At 36.9% G+C, this 15,838-nt stretch overlaps 3 protein-coding genes and 5 non-coding genes across 8 annotated transcripts; all 8 read left to right on the forward strand.

Annotated features, from left to right (window-relative positions):
- Positions 1–141: 141 nt before the first annotated feature.
- Positions 142–4,570, forward strand: LOC130747645 (transcription initiation factor TFIID subunit 15). Its single transcript, XM_057600635.1, has 8 exons — positions 142–292; positions 597–759; positions 1,254–1,618; positions 1,729–1,914; positions 2,012–2,095; positions 3,203–3,281; positions 3,357–3,483; positions 4,106–4,570. The coding sequence occupies exons 2-8, from the start codon at positions 649–651 to the stop codon at positions 4,327–4,329; spliced, it is 1,176 nt and encodes a 391-aa protein (XP_057456618.1). The 5' UTR covers positions 142–292; positions 597–648; the 3' UTR covers positions 4,330–4,570.
- Positions 4,571–6,070: 1,500 nt separating this feature from the next.
- Positions 6,071–9,802, forward strand: LOC130747646 (E3 ubiquitin-protein ligase complex slx8-rfp subunit slx8). The gene is made up of 6 exons (XM_057600636.1): positions 6,071–6,250; positions 6,754–7,105; positions 7,216–7,270; positions 7,738–7,853; positions 8,434–8,657; positions 9,410–9,802. The coding sequence occupies exons 2-5, from the start codon at positions 6,791–6,793 to the stop codon at positions 8,653–8,655; spliced, it is 708 nt and encodes a 235-aa protein (XP_057456619.1). The 5' UTR covers positions 6,071–6,250; positions 6,754–6,790; the 3' UTR covers positions 8,656–8,657; positions 9,410–9,802.
- A 2,296-nt stretch (positions 9,803–12,098) lies between these two features.
- LOC130747647 (60S ribosomal protein L7a-2-like) lies at positions 12,099–15,740 on the forward strand. The gene is made up of 7 exons (XM_057600637.1): positions 12,099–12,206; positions 12,356–12,406; positions 12,502–12,703; positions 14,758–14,927; positions 15,020–15,148; positions 15,244–15,336; positions 15,419–15,740. The coding sequence occupies exons 1-7, from the start codon at positions 12,204–12,206 to the stop codon at positions 15,548–15,550; spliced, it is 780 nt and encodes a 259-aa protein (XP_057456620.1). The 5' UTR covers positions 12,099–12,203; the 3' UTR covers positions 15,551–15,740.
- Positions 13,015–13,138, forward strand: LOC130709685 (small nucleolar RNA snoR77). The gene has a single exon (XR_009010162.1). It is a non-coding gene; the product is annotated as a small nucleolar RNA snoR77 (small nucleolar RNA).
- Positions 13,342–13,465, forward strand: LOC130709682 (small nucleolar RNA snoR77). Its single transcript, XR_009010159.1, has one exon. It is a non-coding gene; the product is annotated as a small nucleolar RNA snoR77 (small nucleolar RNA).
- Positions 13,667–13,790, forward strand: LOC130709684 (small nucleolar RNA snoR77). The gene has a single exon (XR_009010161.1). It is a non-coding gene; the product is annotated as a small nucleolar RNA snoR77 (small nucleolar RNA).
- Positions 13,967–14,090, forward strand: LOC130709680 (small nucleolar RNA snoR77). The gene has a single exon (XR_009010157.1). It is a non-coding gene; the product is annotated as a small nucleolar RNA snoR77 (small nucleolar RNA).
- Positions 14,293–14,416, forward strand: LOC130709683 (small nucleolar RNA snoR77). The gene has a single exon (XR_009010160.1). It is a non-coding gene; the product is annotated as a small nucleolar RNA snoR77 (small nucleolar RNA).
- Positions 15,741–15,838: the final 98 nt, after the last annotated feature.

The following is a 15,838-nucleotide window of genomic DNA, read 5'->3' on the forward strand; positions in this document are numbered from 1 at the left end:
TATAAATTTATTATTTTTGAAAGTAGTATTATTTTCACATTCTCTTGAATTTATTATTTATTCACTGTAATTTTTATTTTAATTTTAAAAATGCAGTGAAAGAAGCTAGAGTGTGAGTGGGGATAGGCGAAAACGTGAATAAAAAAGAGGAAAAAATGAAAAAAAAGGGATTAAGGTTAAGGATTAACAGTAGAGGAAGGAGAAGAAGCACAGAAGAAGAGGGAGAAGCGAGAAATCAATCTCATTGCAGATCTATCGATTCATCGTCGTCCTCCTCCTCCTTCGATTCAGGGTAAAACCTTCTCATTCCTCCCTCGATTTCCTTCGTTTCTTTCCCCCTCCCTCTCGCATGCTGTATCCATTTCAAATTTCCACAATCGCTTCTGTTACTTCGCATTGCACGATTTCCATTTCAACAGAGCTGAATTTTTGTAATCTAAATGTTTGTTTGTTCTCGCTGTCAATTATAGTAGAATGCTCTTGGTTAGGCTAATTACTGGTTTGATTTCTTTGTAGACGTTTTTCGCGTGTTTCAGTTCTGAGTTTTTCTTTTGCAATTCTTGAAGAGTTTTGTGTGTTTCTTTGTTTTTTCACAGAGCTCTGTGTTGCTGGTTCTCTTTGCTTTGTGTTTCATGAGATTAAGACCCCATGGCTGGGAAATTCGCCACTGCTAATGGGTCTATCTATGTCTGCAATTTGCCTTTTGGGACTGATGAAGATATGTTGGCTGAATATTTTGGCACTATTGGAGTAATCAAGGTATGCACCATGTCTGTGTTTCTATTTTTCAAATTCGCGTAATCTTAGTGTCCATATTTCTTTCATTTTTTAGGGTAAAAGAAATGAACACGTTAACTCATATTTTTAATATTTGGGATTTTTATTATGTTCTGTTGTTAATATACGACATGTCGACATTGACTAGAGATATGGCCTACTAAGTCCTTATAAATAGCAGGGAATCCTCACTTCTAAGATAGCTTTTAGGGAGTTAAGCTCAGACCTGAATTCTAAGATGTATGTTCAGGTTGGAATTTTATGTTTAGATGTAAGACGTATGCGAATAAAATTAGTTTATTTGGGATTCTCTACATGAAGACTTAAAGTGAACATTAGTTTGAGATTTTTAATGAATGATTAATTTGATTTTTGTTGTGTTTCTCTCTTGTCTTCATGTGGTTCCTGTTTTTCTGTGTGCCATGTTCTGTTTCGAAGCTATTAGTCCTAGTTCATTAAGGATTTATGCTTTGCAGAAAGATAAACGTACAGGGAGACCGAAAATATGGTTATATCGAGACAAAGAGACTCATGAACCAAAGGGGGATGCTACTGTGACGTACGAGGATCCACATGCTGCTTCGGCTGCTGTTGAATGGTTTAACAACAAAGATTTTCATGGTAATACAATTGGAGTTTTTATAGCAGAGTCCAAAAACAAAGATGATCAAGTAGCAGATCCAGTTGTAGCTGTAGCTGTGCCTGTAGCTGTTGATGTTGTTGGTGAACTAGAGGAAACTGACAGGGATATTAATGGTGGTAGTGGAAGAGGTAGAGGTCAACATGATGCCTCAGGCAAACCCTGGCAACAAGAGGGCGATTGGATGTGTCCGAATACAAGGTCTGTGATATGAGATTGGTGAGCAGCTCTTTCTTGCTCTTGCATTCACTGTTTCTGTCATTGTAGATGATTTGTTTTAGAGAAATAACAACTTTTTCTCATCATTGCAGTTGCTCCAATGTGAATTTTGCCTTTCGCGGTGCGTGTAATCGCTGTGGAAGTGCTCGACCTGCTGGTGCTGCTGGTGCTGGAGGGGGTGGGGGCCGTGGCAAGGGACGTGCTGGACAAGAGGCAGGTGGTATTGGCCGTCCAGCTGGTGGAGGGCTCTTTGGTCCCAATGACTGGCCTTGTCCAATGTACGATTGTGTCACACTGTCCTTGTGTTCTCTTTTCTTTTGTGTCTGGTTTCTTTATAACTAGGCTCTTTTTCTTTTTTATTTTCTTTTTGCTTAGGTGTGGCAATATCAACTGGGCAAAACGGATGAAATGCAATATCTGCAATACAAATAAGCCTGGGCATAATGAGGGTGGTGTAAGGTATTATATTTGATACTTTTGATACCTTCTAAATGTTAGTCAAAATACATATTATATCATTACCCTCATGCAACTATAAGGAGAAAATACATTTTTTTGTTGTAAAAAAGAAATATTTATTCAAACAAATGCTCTCTTTTTACATTTTTTAAAATGAATTCAAACTGACATAAAAGCTGTGATCTGTGAAACAATTTTAAAAAAGAAATTACCTTAAAATACACATGTAAGAGATAGAAATGTATGACTATGTTGAACTGCCAAATTTCCCTTTTCTTTCAATCATAATATAAAAGGCACGGGTCTCTAAAAAAGGCATGGCAGTAAGAAATCCCCTTTCTATGGTAGTAGAGATACATGTCTATGTATTTGTGTGATTATCAAATTTTATGCAGTTACACACTTACAAAAATATCTTGCCATATGTACTAAACGTGGTTTGTCTATTTCCATTGTACGTGTGATTTCATGGCAATTGAACATTTTAGTCCACTGAAAAGTAAGAAATTAGTTTTAGAGGGCTGGTATATCTATGTTAAATGTTTATTTCAATTGGTGCATCTTTTCCCGCTTAACAATTTGATGTGTGGGAAAAATTGAAGAAGTATTATATGCTACCTTACACGATTAGACAACAACTATGGCCGTGGCCAAGTTGTAATATAAGTCACGTGAGCGAGGTCTTAATTATTGCATTGTGTTTATTTGTCATTGCAGAACAACAGTTCGCCAATAAACTTTTCAAATAGAAATGTAGCTTAGAATTTGTTCGTCAGAATATTAGGAAGATATTTTTTACTATCATTTCACATCGTAAAGCATCTTGTGATGCCAAATGTCAGCAAAGCATCTTTGCAAGCAAATTATTGAGGACATTTTTCACCATCAGTTCATATTCGTTATCCCTTGTGTGCTTTGATGAGTGTGTCTGTGTGGTTTGTATGACCATTATTTTTTATTTTGGTTCCGAACTAGAAAATGTTGTATTTACGAGACCATAATTTCCCCCTTCATTTTGGTGTCTTCCTTTACTATGCAAAATTCCTTTTTTAGTATTATTTTTGAAATTTCCTTGCTAACTTTGTGTTATTCTTTCTAATTGAGCAGAGGAGGGCGAGCTGGAGGTTACAAAGAGCTTGATGAAGAGGAAATTGAAGAAACTAAACGTCGTAGGCGGGAGGCTGAAGTAAGATTGTCTAAAAGTCAGATCATACATTCTATTAATGAGACCTTGGTTTTATAATCTTTTCTTTACTTTCAGGATGATGGGGAGCTGTATGATGAATTTGGAAATCTTAAGAAGAAATTCCGTGCTAAAACACAGCAAGCTGAAGCTGCACGTGTGCTTCCTGGTTCAGGGCGTGCTGGTTGGGAGGTTGAGGAACTAGGTATTGTTGCATATCTTGAATGGTTTATTCTCCGTAAATTTATTAGAGCATGCTGAAGCTGCACCAGGGCTTCCTGAGCATGTCAAGCTAAACCCCCTGCATTCTCCACCTCACTTCTTTACCCACATTTTTCGTTGCATGGTTACATTTTTAAATGATCATTATGGGCCTGATGGAATTCACATTTTCAAATACACATTTTCCTAAAATCATGATTCATAATTCCATATGTCTTCTTTTTCCTTTTGTTTTTTTTCTATTTCATTTCTCTTTTTTGTCATTCTTGCTCGACAGGCCTTATGCAACCGTTTGATCATGTGACTTTTTACTTTTAAACCCTACGTACTAAATCAAAACTGCTTATAGGTTGTCTTGATGTTTTTATAAATGTACTGGTTGATTGTCCAGATTTTTGAATTTCAATGTCCTGCATAAATCTAAACTGAACTGGTTGCTGGTTTTGCTTGTCGATAAACGTTTAATTTAGTTGTTTACCCAACCAAACACACCCTAAATGGTTTTGTTATGGTATGAAATTCTGAATTGTTGATGTGTTTGTATGAAATTCTGAATTGTTTGGGCCTGCCATAACTAAGTTACTGTGCTATAATACTTATGGCAGGGATTGTCAGGGATGCTAGAGAAAGAAGTAGAGACAGAGGAAGGGAACATAATGATGGAGAGAACAGGAACAACAGCAGAGAGCGAGATGAAAAGGAGAGGCATAGCAGTCGGAACAGAGAGAGGGACAGGGGAAGAGATCGAGACTGGGATCATGTTGATCGTGATAGAGACTATGGGCGAGACCGGGATCGGGATCGGGATCGACATAGACACCGTTATTAAAAATTCTAGCACAAGTGCATTCTGATGTTTTGATTACGATGATGAGTTGGTTCTTATGTCTGGATTTCAGTTGCTTAAATTCTTAAACTTGGTGAAAAACATCCTGCAAGCTGATGATTGCTGTTCATTTTACTTGGCATGGACCTGTTGTACAACCTAACTACCTAAGATACTCATGCTTTTGGTGTTTACATTACAAGGACATGTTCTGTTCGAGTATGTTTCACAGCAGTTTGAATCACTAGTTGTAGTCATACAATTTTTTATATGGAGCAGTAATCTGGATGAATCAACAATAGTTCACAAGTAATAGGTTTGTTGAACTACCTGATACGACAATGATCCTTTGATTGGATGGGAATTGGGTATGCAGGGGATGGAAGGGGTTTTTAAAATCTTTTCTTGTTTGGTTAAATTTTTTGAAGGGGAGGGGATTGGAAGGGGACATGGCTAAAATACCCTTCCAACAACAATTACTCTCATGTCAAATGGGTAAATGCTCGCACTGGTCTTTGGTCTCTAAAAGTATCATGCGCTGTCAAATTAGTCCCTAAACTAAAACAATCAATCCTGCGGACGTTCAGGTATTGTGCTTTTAGCGGACAATTGACTTGTGAAGAAGAATGAGGGAGGAAGAGACCAACCGAGGATCACGTAACAAATTTTAAACACGAATCTCAACCGTCAATGTATAATAAAAACAAGGGCTAAGTTCCGGAGTAGGTTCTTTAACTTACTTCTCTAATCAATGATTCCCTCCTAAAAAAAATTCCTCCTAAGATTTAGTATGTGTATTGGGCCTAGATCTGTGTCTTTCCCTAAATGTGCCCTGGTATAGTTGCTATATGTTTTGGACCTCTGGCCTCCCAACAACCAAAAAAAAGTGTTAATTATTAATTTTGAAAAATTCAGAAACGCGTGTGGAAGGAAGCACACGTGGGAAGAGGCACATGGTGAATGTGAATGCAATGGAAGCACAGGGGTGTACAAGGGACGGGTTGTGACGGATTTTGGTTAACCCTAACTCGACCCTAAATATTTAACGGGTCAATTCATAGACCCTAACCCGTCCCTAGACCCGAAGCAACCCGACATTATGCGGGTACAATTTAGGACGGGTCTATGTAGGACGGGACCGGGTTGGCCCGATGGACAATAAATCTAAGATTATTTGATACTAATTGTAAAATTTAAAGATAATAACATATTAATAGAGTTATAAATTGGAACTATTTTTTAGAAGAAAAACTTGAAATGATCAAATTTTTTCATAATCTATTGCACTTATGAGGTTTACATTTTGTTTGATCTATATACACGTGTCACTCATTTTATTTGATCATTCTTCACTTGTCTCACATGTGCATAATACACAAATGATTTTCTCTTGTTAGAGCATGAAAATATCCATAGTTTGATCAACGAATTCATAAGGTAGATGTTAAACATTTTATTCTCATCCACATGGTAAGATAAATTTGAGCACCATGTATCACATTTTAATCATTATAACAAATTAAAATTTTATAAAATATATAAGTGGGACGGGCTGGGTGACCCGAGTGTCAACCGAACCCGAAGTCGGGTAACTCAAAGATCAACCCGAACCCGGCCTTTTTATTGATCGGGCCGGGTTGAACCCGGCCCTATAGGCTTGGGCCGGGACGGGTTGGCGGGTAGGGCCGGGTCTTGTATCTCAAGCACTCGTGTCCTTTTCTTCTATCTCTGTCTCCTCTAGCTCACTTCGTTCTTCCCTTCCCTCTCACCGGCTAACCGGCTAACACCTTTCTCTCTCTCATAATCTTCCCTTTTCCGTTCCCAACCAACACCAAACCAAACCCTTTTAACTTAACTTATCATCACAATTCACAACCCCTCTCTCTCTCGCTCGCTCGCTCATCGTTCTTCTCCACCAACAACGGTTCGTTCCCTTTTCTCTCTTAGGGTTTCCATCTCTCTCTCTTGATTCATTCATTCATTGATTCTTCTGTGTTTCGCTTCATCATCCTTTGATCATAACCCGATCATCCCTCTCTTCTCAATCTCTTCCTCAAGCAGTTCCGTTCTGCTTTGATCCTTTTTTTTTTGCTGATTTTAGTTTCATCAACTTTGAATTTGTGCTGTTTGAATATAATCTGAATTCAATACATCGATTGATGATTTTTAGGGTTTTATAATTTCTAGCACTGTTTTTACTTTTGTTAGTAGCTTAGTCTTCAATTCTGTTATCACTGTAGGGTTGTGCAAATTCAAATGCTGGCATTGTGCTTTTGATTTTTTTGATTTTCTGAGGTTTTCGATTTATCGTTTTCGTGCTTGTGTTCTTCTGGCCTCGAATTTTACTGTACTGTGATTATTATGCAGTGTAGACTTGTGTCGTTCCGTTTGCTGTGAGGATTGAAATTTTTACACTGGGCTTTTCAGGTTGTGACTTGGTTGGATAAGGGGAATTTGAACCAAGATGAGCTCTCGGGCTGGCAAGGGGCCTGCTGTGAAAAGCTACCGACGGAAGAAGTGTTTAATTGATCTCAACCTTGCTCCTGCGGTTACTGAGAATCGCGAGCAGGAAGGACCTTCCAGTCAGGTGGTGACTCAAGAAGTTCAAGGTGATCAGCAACCACCGGTTGCACAACCGCCACAGGATGCACTGCCACCAGAGGTTGCACAGCCACCAGAGGTTGCACAGCAGCCACAGGTTGCGCAGCCTCCACTGATTGATGTTGAGGCCATTGATGATGATGATGTTATTGAATCTAGCCCAAGGGCTTTTGCTGAGGTGAGGTTTATCTTCCCTCTTTGTGTAGTCTTTTTTTCTGTTATGGTTTCAGTCTACTAGTTTTGCTTGTTGGAAATTAGTCTCATCTGCTCGTTTGTGGTTCATCCCAGGCTAAAAACAATTCAAGAAGAAATCGTGCAAGGGCTGTAGTTGATTTGGAGTCAGGTAAAATTTATTATTCCTTTCCTCTACTTTGGTAACACTAGTAAACTCAGCTATTTCCCAACTACCTATTCCAGATTTTTAAATTGAAGCCCTATGATCCAAATTTTAGTGTAAGGTTGGGTAAGTGACTGGCATACATGTAATCCATTCTTCATGTGGCTCGAAATAAAGCCAGGGTTTAGAATTTGCTCAAGCAATGAATGGTGAATTTGAACTCTGTATTATACCATCTCTTATTTTAAAAAAAAGTTGCAAGTATGTGATATTGTACTGAGTATAATGTTCATTCTGCTTTTATCGTTTGTTTGATGCTAGTTTACTGGCACTATACATTTGGTATAGGGACTTTATGTTCTGCTTTACATGTCAATTGAAGTTGTCTTTTTCTGATATCATCTTTACTCTTTTATTATTGATTATAAATCTAATATGGTTTCCAACTTCTCTGTCATTCATGATTATTGCAGATGATCAGACCAGGGTGACCAACAATAATCGCAACAAACGCAGAAGAGAAACCTCTAACCAGACAATCATTAATTGCGATCTCTTCATAAATTTGGAAGGCACTAGCAATTCAATGGTAAAAGAATCCTCTGCTGCACTGCTTATGTTAATAAATTAGCTGCCAGATCTGTTGTAATTACATTTTCATCCTTCTCATAAATAATTTGATTTTACCTCTATCATTTGTTTTTTACTGAATGCAAATTTTTAAATATCAGTTACAAGAATTTATGAAGTTCCTAAATTGCATTTTTTTAATCTTTTGCTAGTAATATTGGAATTGGTGCAAACTCTGCTGCTTAATATTGCTGTGTGTTGGTGTTGGTGGAGCAGTTCTTTATTTCAAGCATCACTTGATTTCCTTCATCCATATTTTGTAATGTGCAACAAGATACTTGCCACCAGAGAATCAATATTTGTCAATGCTTTTGACAAAATGCTAGTTTTTTGTGCCTATTTTAATTCTCCTCCTGTTTGCTCACTTTGCTGTACTGCAGAAGTCCTTGTAGTTATTTTGTTGTAGGCCCTATATTATTAAGTTTTTTACCCATTGTCATTTGATTGCTGCACCTATCAAATAACGACATCATCATTGATGACCATGAAGGATTAATGGACTTCAAATTTCTGACTTGATTTGGATATCCCTTTTGCAGAGGGAAACTGTTAAAAAGCCACCTGAACCTCCGAAGGAGCCTGTCTTTAGCTGCCCAATATGTATGGGTCCTTTGGTAGAAGAAATGTCAACAAGGTGCGGTCATATTTTTTGCAAGGCTTGCATCAAGGCTGCTATAAGTGCCCAGAATAAATGTCCTACTTGTAGAAAAAAGGTTACTGTGAAAGAGCTTATAAGAGTGTTTCTCCCATCTACTAACTAAAGGTATGGCCAAAACCACTTATGATTGTTGATGTTGGCTGAAGTGTTCTCTTTTTGTCACATTGATGTAATTAGTAGTAGGTCTAGAAAGTGTCGCCATTGCTTGCATTTGTGAACTTCTTTTGTGTGTTTCAATTAATATTGCTTTGCCTTTATTGTTATCAAGATTAAAATATGGTCCCAAATACTTGTGTATATAAAATTAAGGTGTAGCAAGTAGAGAGGAAATGAGATATCTGACAGTTAGTGTGCTGGAGATTTCAATCAGCATAGGAAACGCAAGTAAAGAACATGTGATAATACGTGGATGTATGCATTTTATGCTATGATGTACAAGTACTTCTAAACGTTTGCTGTACCTATTGTAGTCATTAATCTGGTTCCTGTACTTGTTTGAACATATGGTGCCCTATGCTCATGTATCTCTCGAGTACAAGTTGTATGTATAAAACAAGCTGTTACTAAGTCGTTTAGTTTGCTGCTAAATGAAACAACCTGCTTAATTTAGTTGATATTGTGTGAGATTATATCTATCTCATAGTTCATTTCTTTTTTATATATATCTATAATTCTATATGATATATCCTGCTGCACCTTTGTACAACTTAAGTCAAGGCCTTAGTATCAAAATTCTTGCATTCCTTCCATTGTTAGAAAGTCACACACAGAAATAGAAGAAACTGTTTTCATTAGTCTTCCGTTATAAATCATCTGTAAATCTTTTTACTGAAGGGTACTCTTTTGCCATGCTGCAGGTTCCCATGTAAGCTGTGTTGAGGAGGATGGAGAACGGAAGAAACATTGTACTCTGGCATTTTGGTTTCTCTGATTCTCTTATTTAATTTATCATATCCAAAGATACTTGGTAGATAGATATAAATAACTTGCTCAGTATTTTCCCCTTTCATGCATGAACCATCAGTCCTTTTTTTAGTGATAGTACCGGCCAGAGCGGCCAGTCATGACTCATTCTTGATTCTGGGGATTAATGTATGCATATTTATCCCTCATGAGTTTATTGATAGGGTTCCTTCCCTTCCACCCTTAGGGAAGCTAGATACCATTTAGTTTTATGAAAAAATTGTTGCAAATTGTTCTGCTGTACTCATGTTTAGTTTCATTTACTTGCTGATAATGTTTGTTAGTCAGTGGATGAATCTTTGTAGATACTGAAGTAGTCTCGCGATTATTTTGAAAACTTATTAAATTTTGAAGTCTGATTCTGTTTTTTTTTTTTAAGTAGTTTGTGGGGGAAATTAAAATAATAAAAAATTTAACAATTGTAACCAAATTAAAATTATAGTTACTGTACATGTATTTTCATATGAAAAGTCATTTCTTCAAAGCTAGCAAATGAGTCGTGAAATAACAGGTCTTGTTTTTTTTTTTTTTTTTTTTTTTTGCATCGATCTGCCGCTAGTGCAAATTTTTACTAATATATATTTTTTTAAAACATCGTTCATGGGATTGCCTTATAACTTGAATAGAATTGAGGCTATTGACAGATGATAAGGTGGTTGTGAGTTGTGACGGATGTGGATGCTCAGATTTTGGAGGTCTGTAGCATTCTAGAGGTAACGAAAGTGATTTCCATGTTAATAGTGCATTATTGAGAATTAGGCCAAAGGGATCTAGACATAATTTAGCTCATTTCTCAGAGATCAATCATGTTGTCTTTCGTTTTTTTTTGGTCAAATCATGTTGTCTTTCGTTTAGGTGCTCTTAAATTGCTTGGGCCTAATGGTCTTGAGCCCATTTCTTTCATACGCATTGTGATACTATTGGATGGTGAGTCGCTAGTGATACTATCTAGTCTACGTGAGCGCAGTGTCATTTTTCTAGTTTCGGAGAATCTCGTTCATGTTTGGTTGGGATAACATTAAAATTTTCTTTTTAACCTTGATAGCTTAGTTGTCATGTACGCGTCCCCGTGGAATAGCTCAAGTGGTAGGAGCTGAGAGACATATGGATTGTGTAGGGGAGGTCTCAGAATCGATTCCTGGTGGGTGCAATTTATTTTTCCAATGTATAAAAATAAATTGCATGTACGCTAAATCCATCATTTTTATGATTGGGGAGGTAATCTAGAGGAGTCCAATAATGATTTCTCTATGGTCAGGCGTTGGTTACGTTGGTTACGTCCTGAGGCGACTGAAGTTCAATGTTAATGGGTCTGTCTTATTTGGAAGTCAAACTGATTGAGGGAAAGTGCGAAGAGTTAGCAATGACAGGTGAATTATGAGCTTCTTTCGCTGGTTGGTGACTTCTAATACTCTACTGGTTGAACCGTAGGCTATGTAGATGTTTAGTCTAAAGTAGTCATTTGGAAAGAAGGAAGATTTTTTTTTTGAAATTGGAATTCATTCATTTGAGAAGATGCCACAGAAACAGTAACAACGATCTGGATGAGAGATGAAACCTTCAAATGAGCCTCTTCAATCCAAACCAGACATCCCAAACGAAAAGCTAACTTAGCAATAACGTCAGCAGCACAGTTGCCAGTTCTACGCACAAACACAAAATTAAAAACATCGAAATGTGAAACTAACAAACGACAATCATTCACCACCGTTTCTAAGTGAACGAAACTAGTATCTCTCTGTCCCCAGGTAGTGTGGAGCGTCGGGCAATCCGTCCCCAACGAAGGAAGTTTGATATAAACTAGTTGATTTAATTTATGGTTTTAGGTAAAAAAAAAATTACAATTTAAATGTTTAAAGTAGAATTGAAATATTGAAATAAATATGTATCATAAGAGTTAACACCATTATGGTTTGTATGTTATCCACTCAAAGATGATTGCTTTTTGTAGAGAGAATACATGTATTAAAAAAATAGAATTAAAATGATCAAGAGGGTTACATTGCAAGAAAATTAATTTCTTGGAAAATTGTTGAAGATGACAAATCACAATTATCTAAAAAAAAATCTAAATGTGCAACTTATATGTCATCATTACTTTAATACCTTTACCCTTTTTTAGAAGAAGGGCAAATACACACACATTTTAATATTTTCAAGACTCTAAGTCCTTTTAGATTAAACGAGTTTTGATTCTAATCATTGTCAGTGTAAAGTTAGAAAATCATCATCCTAAATTATGTAATAGGGTAATGCTCACGCAACGAGAGTCTTCCCACACGACTCCCACAACCAATGTATTTATGTGTTTGTGCTGAGTTTAACATGTCATGCAAGGGTGTGTGCCTCTTTAATCGTGTATTGTATGAGATAACTAAATTTTACTCATCGTTGAAGTCTGAGCTCCAACCACATTGTCATGTGTCTTGACCACACATAATTTTTATTGATATTTAGATAACAAGTGTACAATTAAAAATAAAAATTAAATTAATGTTAATGTGTCCTTTTTTCTTGTTGGTACATAGGAAAATCGATTTTTTTTTTTTGTGGCTAACGCCCTAATTCTTAAGACATGATGGAACGGACCGGTCTAACCAAGCCCATCGTCTCCATATAAACACTGATTCAGCTAGGGTTTTGCATCATCTCTCGTCGCGGCACACACACACACCAGCATCGGCGGCGATGGTGAGCAACACTGCATTCGAATCCAGATCCACTTCTTTGCAATTTCTTCATCCTTATTTGATTCTTCACAAAACAGCCACTAGATTTCAACTTCCATGGCGATTTCCCTTTGCAGCATAATCACTTCTAATCGTCGTTTTTCTTTGTAGGCTCCCAAAAAAGGTGGAAAAGCTACAGTTGCTGCCTCCAAGAAGAAAACCGTATGTATTTTCCTGAAAATGAATCTTATTCATGATCCATTTTTGGTTTCATTTGTACTGTTGTTTATTTCTGATATCGTGTTTTGAAATCGCAGGAGAAGGTTACGAACCCGTTGTTCGAGAAGCGTCCCAAGCAGTTTGGAATCGGAGGAGCGTTGCCTCCCAAGAGGGACCTAACAAGGTTTGTGAAATGGCCTAAGGTCGTTCAGATTCAAAGGAAGAAGAGGATCCTTAAGCAGAGGTTGAAGGTTCCACCAGCTTTGAACCAGTTCACAAAGACCCTTGACAAGAACCTCGGTAAGATAATCTTCACTAAATCGTTGAATCTGTTTTTAATTTTTGTTGTGTTGCTCTCTGTGATGTGTAGTCTTTGTTGTTAAGCACATTTGATTGCTTTGATTTCATTTTGTTAAGAGCATGTTCATTGTGGTAATTGGTAGCAAAATGGGTTGAATCTCTTGAACGTAGGGTTTGATAATTGAATCTAGCGGGTCTCGTTATTTAGGTTGATAGGATTGTTTGCCCACTTTTTTGTGATTTTATTTATTGGTTTTTAAGCGTTTTGAAAATTTGGAGAATTTTAGGGTTCTTTTGTCGAGTGGTAATTCAGGCAGCCGACTTGCCATGATTCAATGGCTTGAAAGGTGTTTAGCTGCTCGTAAATTAAATGCTCTTGCTCTTCAGATTTGCTGAGTTTTTCTATGAAGCCGGTCTAGTAAGCTTTAGTACATTTTTTTTCCTAAACTATTTTGGCTATGCAAAGATTGAAAAACTTTATGAATGCGCTTGAAAGTAGTGTTTGATCAAGAACCTAGTGGTTCTCTTTTTTTAGGTTGATAAAATTGCCCCCTCCCTCCTTTTGTGATTTGATGCATTGTGTTTGAGTGTTCGAAACTTTGTAAAATTTTTAGGGTTCTTGTGTCGAGTGGTAATTCAGGCAGCCTACTTGCCATGATTTAATGACATGAAAGGTGTTTAACTGCTCGTAAATTAAATGCTCTTGCTCTTCAGATTTGCTGAGATTATCTCTGAAGCTGGTCTAGTAAGCTTTAGCACATTTTTTCCTAAACTATTTTTTCTTTGCCAAGATTGAAAAACTTCAACCATGCCCTTGAAAGTAGTGTTTGATAAAGAACCTAGCGGATCTCTTTTTTTAAGTTGATAAAATTGTTTTCCCCCTTCTTTGTTGATTTGATGTATTGTGTTTGAGTGTTTGAAAATTTGGAGAATTTTTAGGGTTCTTGTATTGAGTGGTAATTCAGGCAGCCTACTTGCCATGATTCAATGACATGAAAGGTGTTTAACTGCTCGTAAATTAAATGCTCTTGCTCTTCAGATTTGCTGAGTTTTTCTCTGAAGCTGGTCTAGTAAGCTCTAGCACAATTTTTTTCCTAAACTATTTTGTCTATGCAAAGAATGAAAAACTTTATCAATGCCCTTGAAAGTAGTGTTTGATCTAGAACCTAGATTGTTTTCCCCCTTTTTTGTGATTTGATGTATTGTTTTGGAGTGTTTGAAAATTTGGAGAATTTTTAGTGTTCTTGTGTCGAGTGGTAATTCAGGCAGCCTACATGCCATGATTCAATGGCATGAAAGGTGTTTAACTGCTCGTAAATCAAATGCTCTCGCTCTTCAGATTTGCTGAGATTTTCTCTGAAGCTGGTCTAGTAAGCTTTAGCACATTTTTTTCCTAAACTATTTTGTCTTTGCCAAGATTGAAAAACTTCAACCATGCCCTTGAAAGTAGTGTTTGATAAAGAACCTAGCGGATCTCTTTTTTTAAGTTGATAAAATTGTTTTCCCCCTTCTTTGTTGATTTGATGTATTGTGTTTGAGTGTTTGAAAATTTGGAGAATTTTTAGGGTTCTTGTATTGAGTGGTAATTCAGGCAGCCTACTTGCCATGATTCAATGGCATGAAAGGTGTTTAACTGCTCGTAAATCAAATGCTCTTGCTCTTCAGATTTGCTGAGTTTTTCTCTGAAGCTGGTCTAGTAAGCTCTAGTACATTTTTTTTATAAACTATTTTGATTATGCAAATATTTTACAAATACCTTTTACCATAGTAATTGTTTTGATGCTCAGTTGTTTTTTAATCTGAGAAGCTTTAATTTGAAATTCACATGTTGTGAGTTGTGAAGAATAAAATTCTTATGGATTTTAAAAATAAAATCAAGTCTAATTTGCTACATAGAGGCTGGTAGTTATTCTGATTACTCTGTAGCTGTGTTTTCTTTAGGTTTTTATGTGCATTGTGTTGAACTGCTTCTTTTTATGTTCAACTTCTAATGTTCTGTATATGTGGATATTGTGTGTATTGTTGTTTTGATTGTCTCTTAATTTCACCTGCAGCTACAAGCCTGTTCAAGATACTTCTGAAGTACAGGCCTGAAGATAAGGCAGAAAAGAAAGAGCGTCTTTTGAAAAGGGCTCAGGCCGAGGCTGAAAACAAAACAGTTAAGACTGAGAAGCCAATCAATGTGAAGTATGGGCTCAATCATGTTACCTACCTTATTGAGCAGGTTGTTGTCTATTTCATCTTTGTTTGTTTGCACTTTTCCCAATTCTTTGGTAACGTTGATGAATGACTTGTTAATCTATTTTTTCCTTGCAGAATAAGGCCCAGCTGGTTGTGATTGCTCACGACGTTGACCCTATTGAATTGGTTGTCTGGCTTCCAGCCTTGTGCAGGAAGATGGAAATTCCTTATTGCATTGTCAAGGGAAAGGCACGCTTGGGATCGGTAATTTTTATCTGATCCCTACACTGTTTTTTGTCTGAGAAATTTCTTTGTTGACCTGATCAAACTGGCTGATTTAATCTAATTTATTTTAACAGATTGTCCACAAGAAAACTGCTTCTGTTTTGTGCTTGACAAGTGTGAAGAACGAAGATAAATTGGAGTTCAGCAGAGTCTTGGAAGCTATCAAGGTACTGTGGAATTGAACTTTCCTTTTATCTGCTTTTAATACTAGTAAAAAACTGAACTCATTGTTTGTGGCTGCATTTTCAGGCTAACTTCAACGACAAATATGAAGAGTACAGGAAGAAGTGGGGCGGTGGGATCATGGGTTCCAAATCCCAAGCTAAAACCAAGGCGAAGGAACGCGTTCTTGCCAAGGAGGCTGCTCAAAGGATGAATTAGGCGTTCAACAATTTTTTGTTGCCTTGTCCTTGGTTTTGTTTAATGTCATCTATTAACTTAAATCTAAGGTTACTTTTACAAGACAGGTTGCTGTATTCTCACAACAGAAACATTCATTTACATGAGTTAGTGTATGTCGTTCTAAACTAGATTGCTGCTGGCAGTAAATTTTGGTGTGATTTTCCTACAATCAATTTGTCGTAGTCATTACTGTTCGTTCATTAATGTTACTCCATTGGTATGTATGTTGCGGGCTTGAGTTATTTAATTATTTAAGTTGATGTTACG

This window comes from Lotus japonicus, chromosome 3 (assembly GCF_012489685.1).
Source record: "Lotus japonicus ecotype B-129 chromosome 3, LjGifu_v1.2".
NCBI classification, from domain to species: domain Eukaryota; kingdom Viridiplantae; phylum Streptophyta; class Magnoliopsida; order Fabales; family Fabaceae; genus Lotus; species Lotus japonicus.

What these genes read in the sequence shown, in the direction of transcription:
- LOC130747647 (XM_057600637.1), top strand. An exon ending in CTGCCTCCAAGAAGAAAACC is followed by an intron (nt 12,407 to 12,501) that starts GTATGTATTTTC and finishes TTGAAATCGCAG; the next exon opens with GAGAAGGTTACGAACCCGTT. An exon ending in GAGTCTTGGAAGCTATCAAG is followed by an intron (nt 15,337 to 15,418) that starts GTACTGTGGAAT and finishes CTGCATTTTCAG; the next exon opens with GCTAACTTCAACGACAAATA.
- LOC130747645 (XM_057600635.1), top strand. Translation starts at nt 649, where the DNA reads ATGGCTGGGAAATTCGCCACTGCTAATGGGTCTATCTATGTCTGCAAT. An exon ending in CATAATGAGGGTGGTGTAAG is followed by an intron (nt 2,096 to 3,202) that starts GTATTATATTTG and finishes CTAATTGAGCAG; the next exon opens with AGGAGGGCGAGCTGGAGGTT. An exon ending in GTCGTAGGCGGGAGGCTGAA is followed by an intron (nt 3,282 to 3,356) that starts GTAAGATTGTCT and finishes CTTTACTTTCAG; the next exon opens with GATGATGGGGAGCTGTATGA.
- LOC130747646 (XM_057600636.1), top strand. Translation starts at nt 6,791, where the DNA reads ATGAGCTCTCGGGCTGGCAAGGGGCCTGCTGTGAAAAGCTACCGACGG. An exon ending in TGTAGTTGATTTGGAGTCAG is followed by an intron (nt 7,271 to 7,737) that starts GTAAAATTTATT and finishes TGATTATTGCAG; the next exon opens with ATGATCAGACCAGGGTGACC. An exon ending in AAGGCACTAGCAATTCAATG is followed by an intron (nt 7,854 to 8,433) that starts GTAAAAGAATCC and finishes TCCCTTTTGCAG; the next exon opens with AGGGAAACTGTTAAAAAGCC.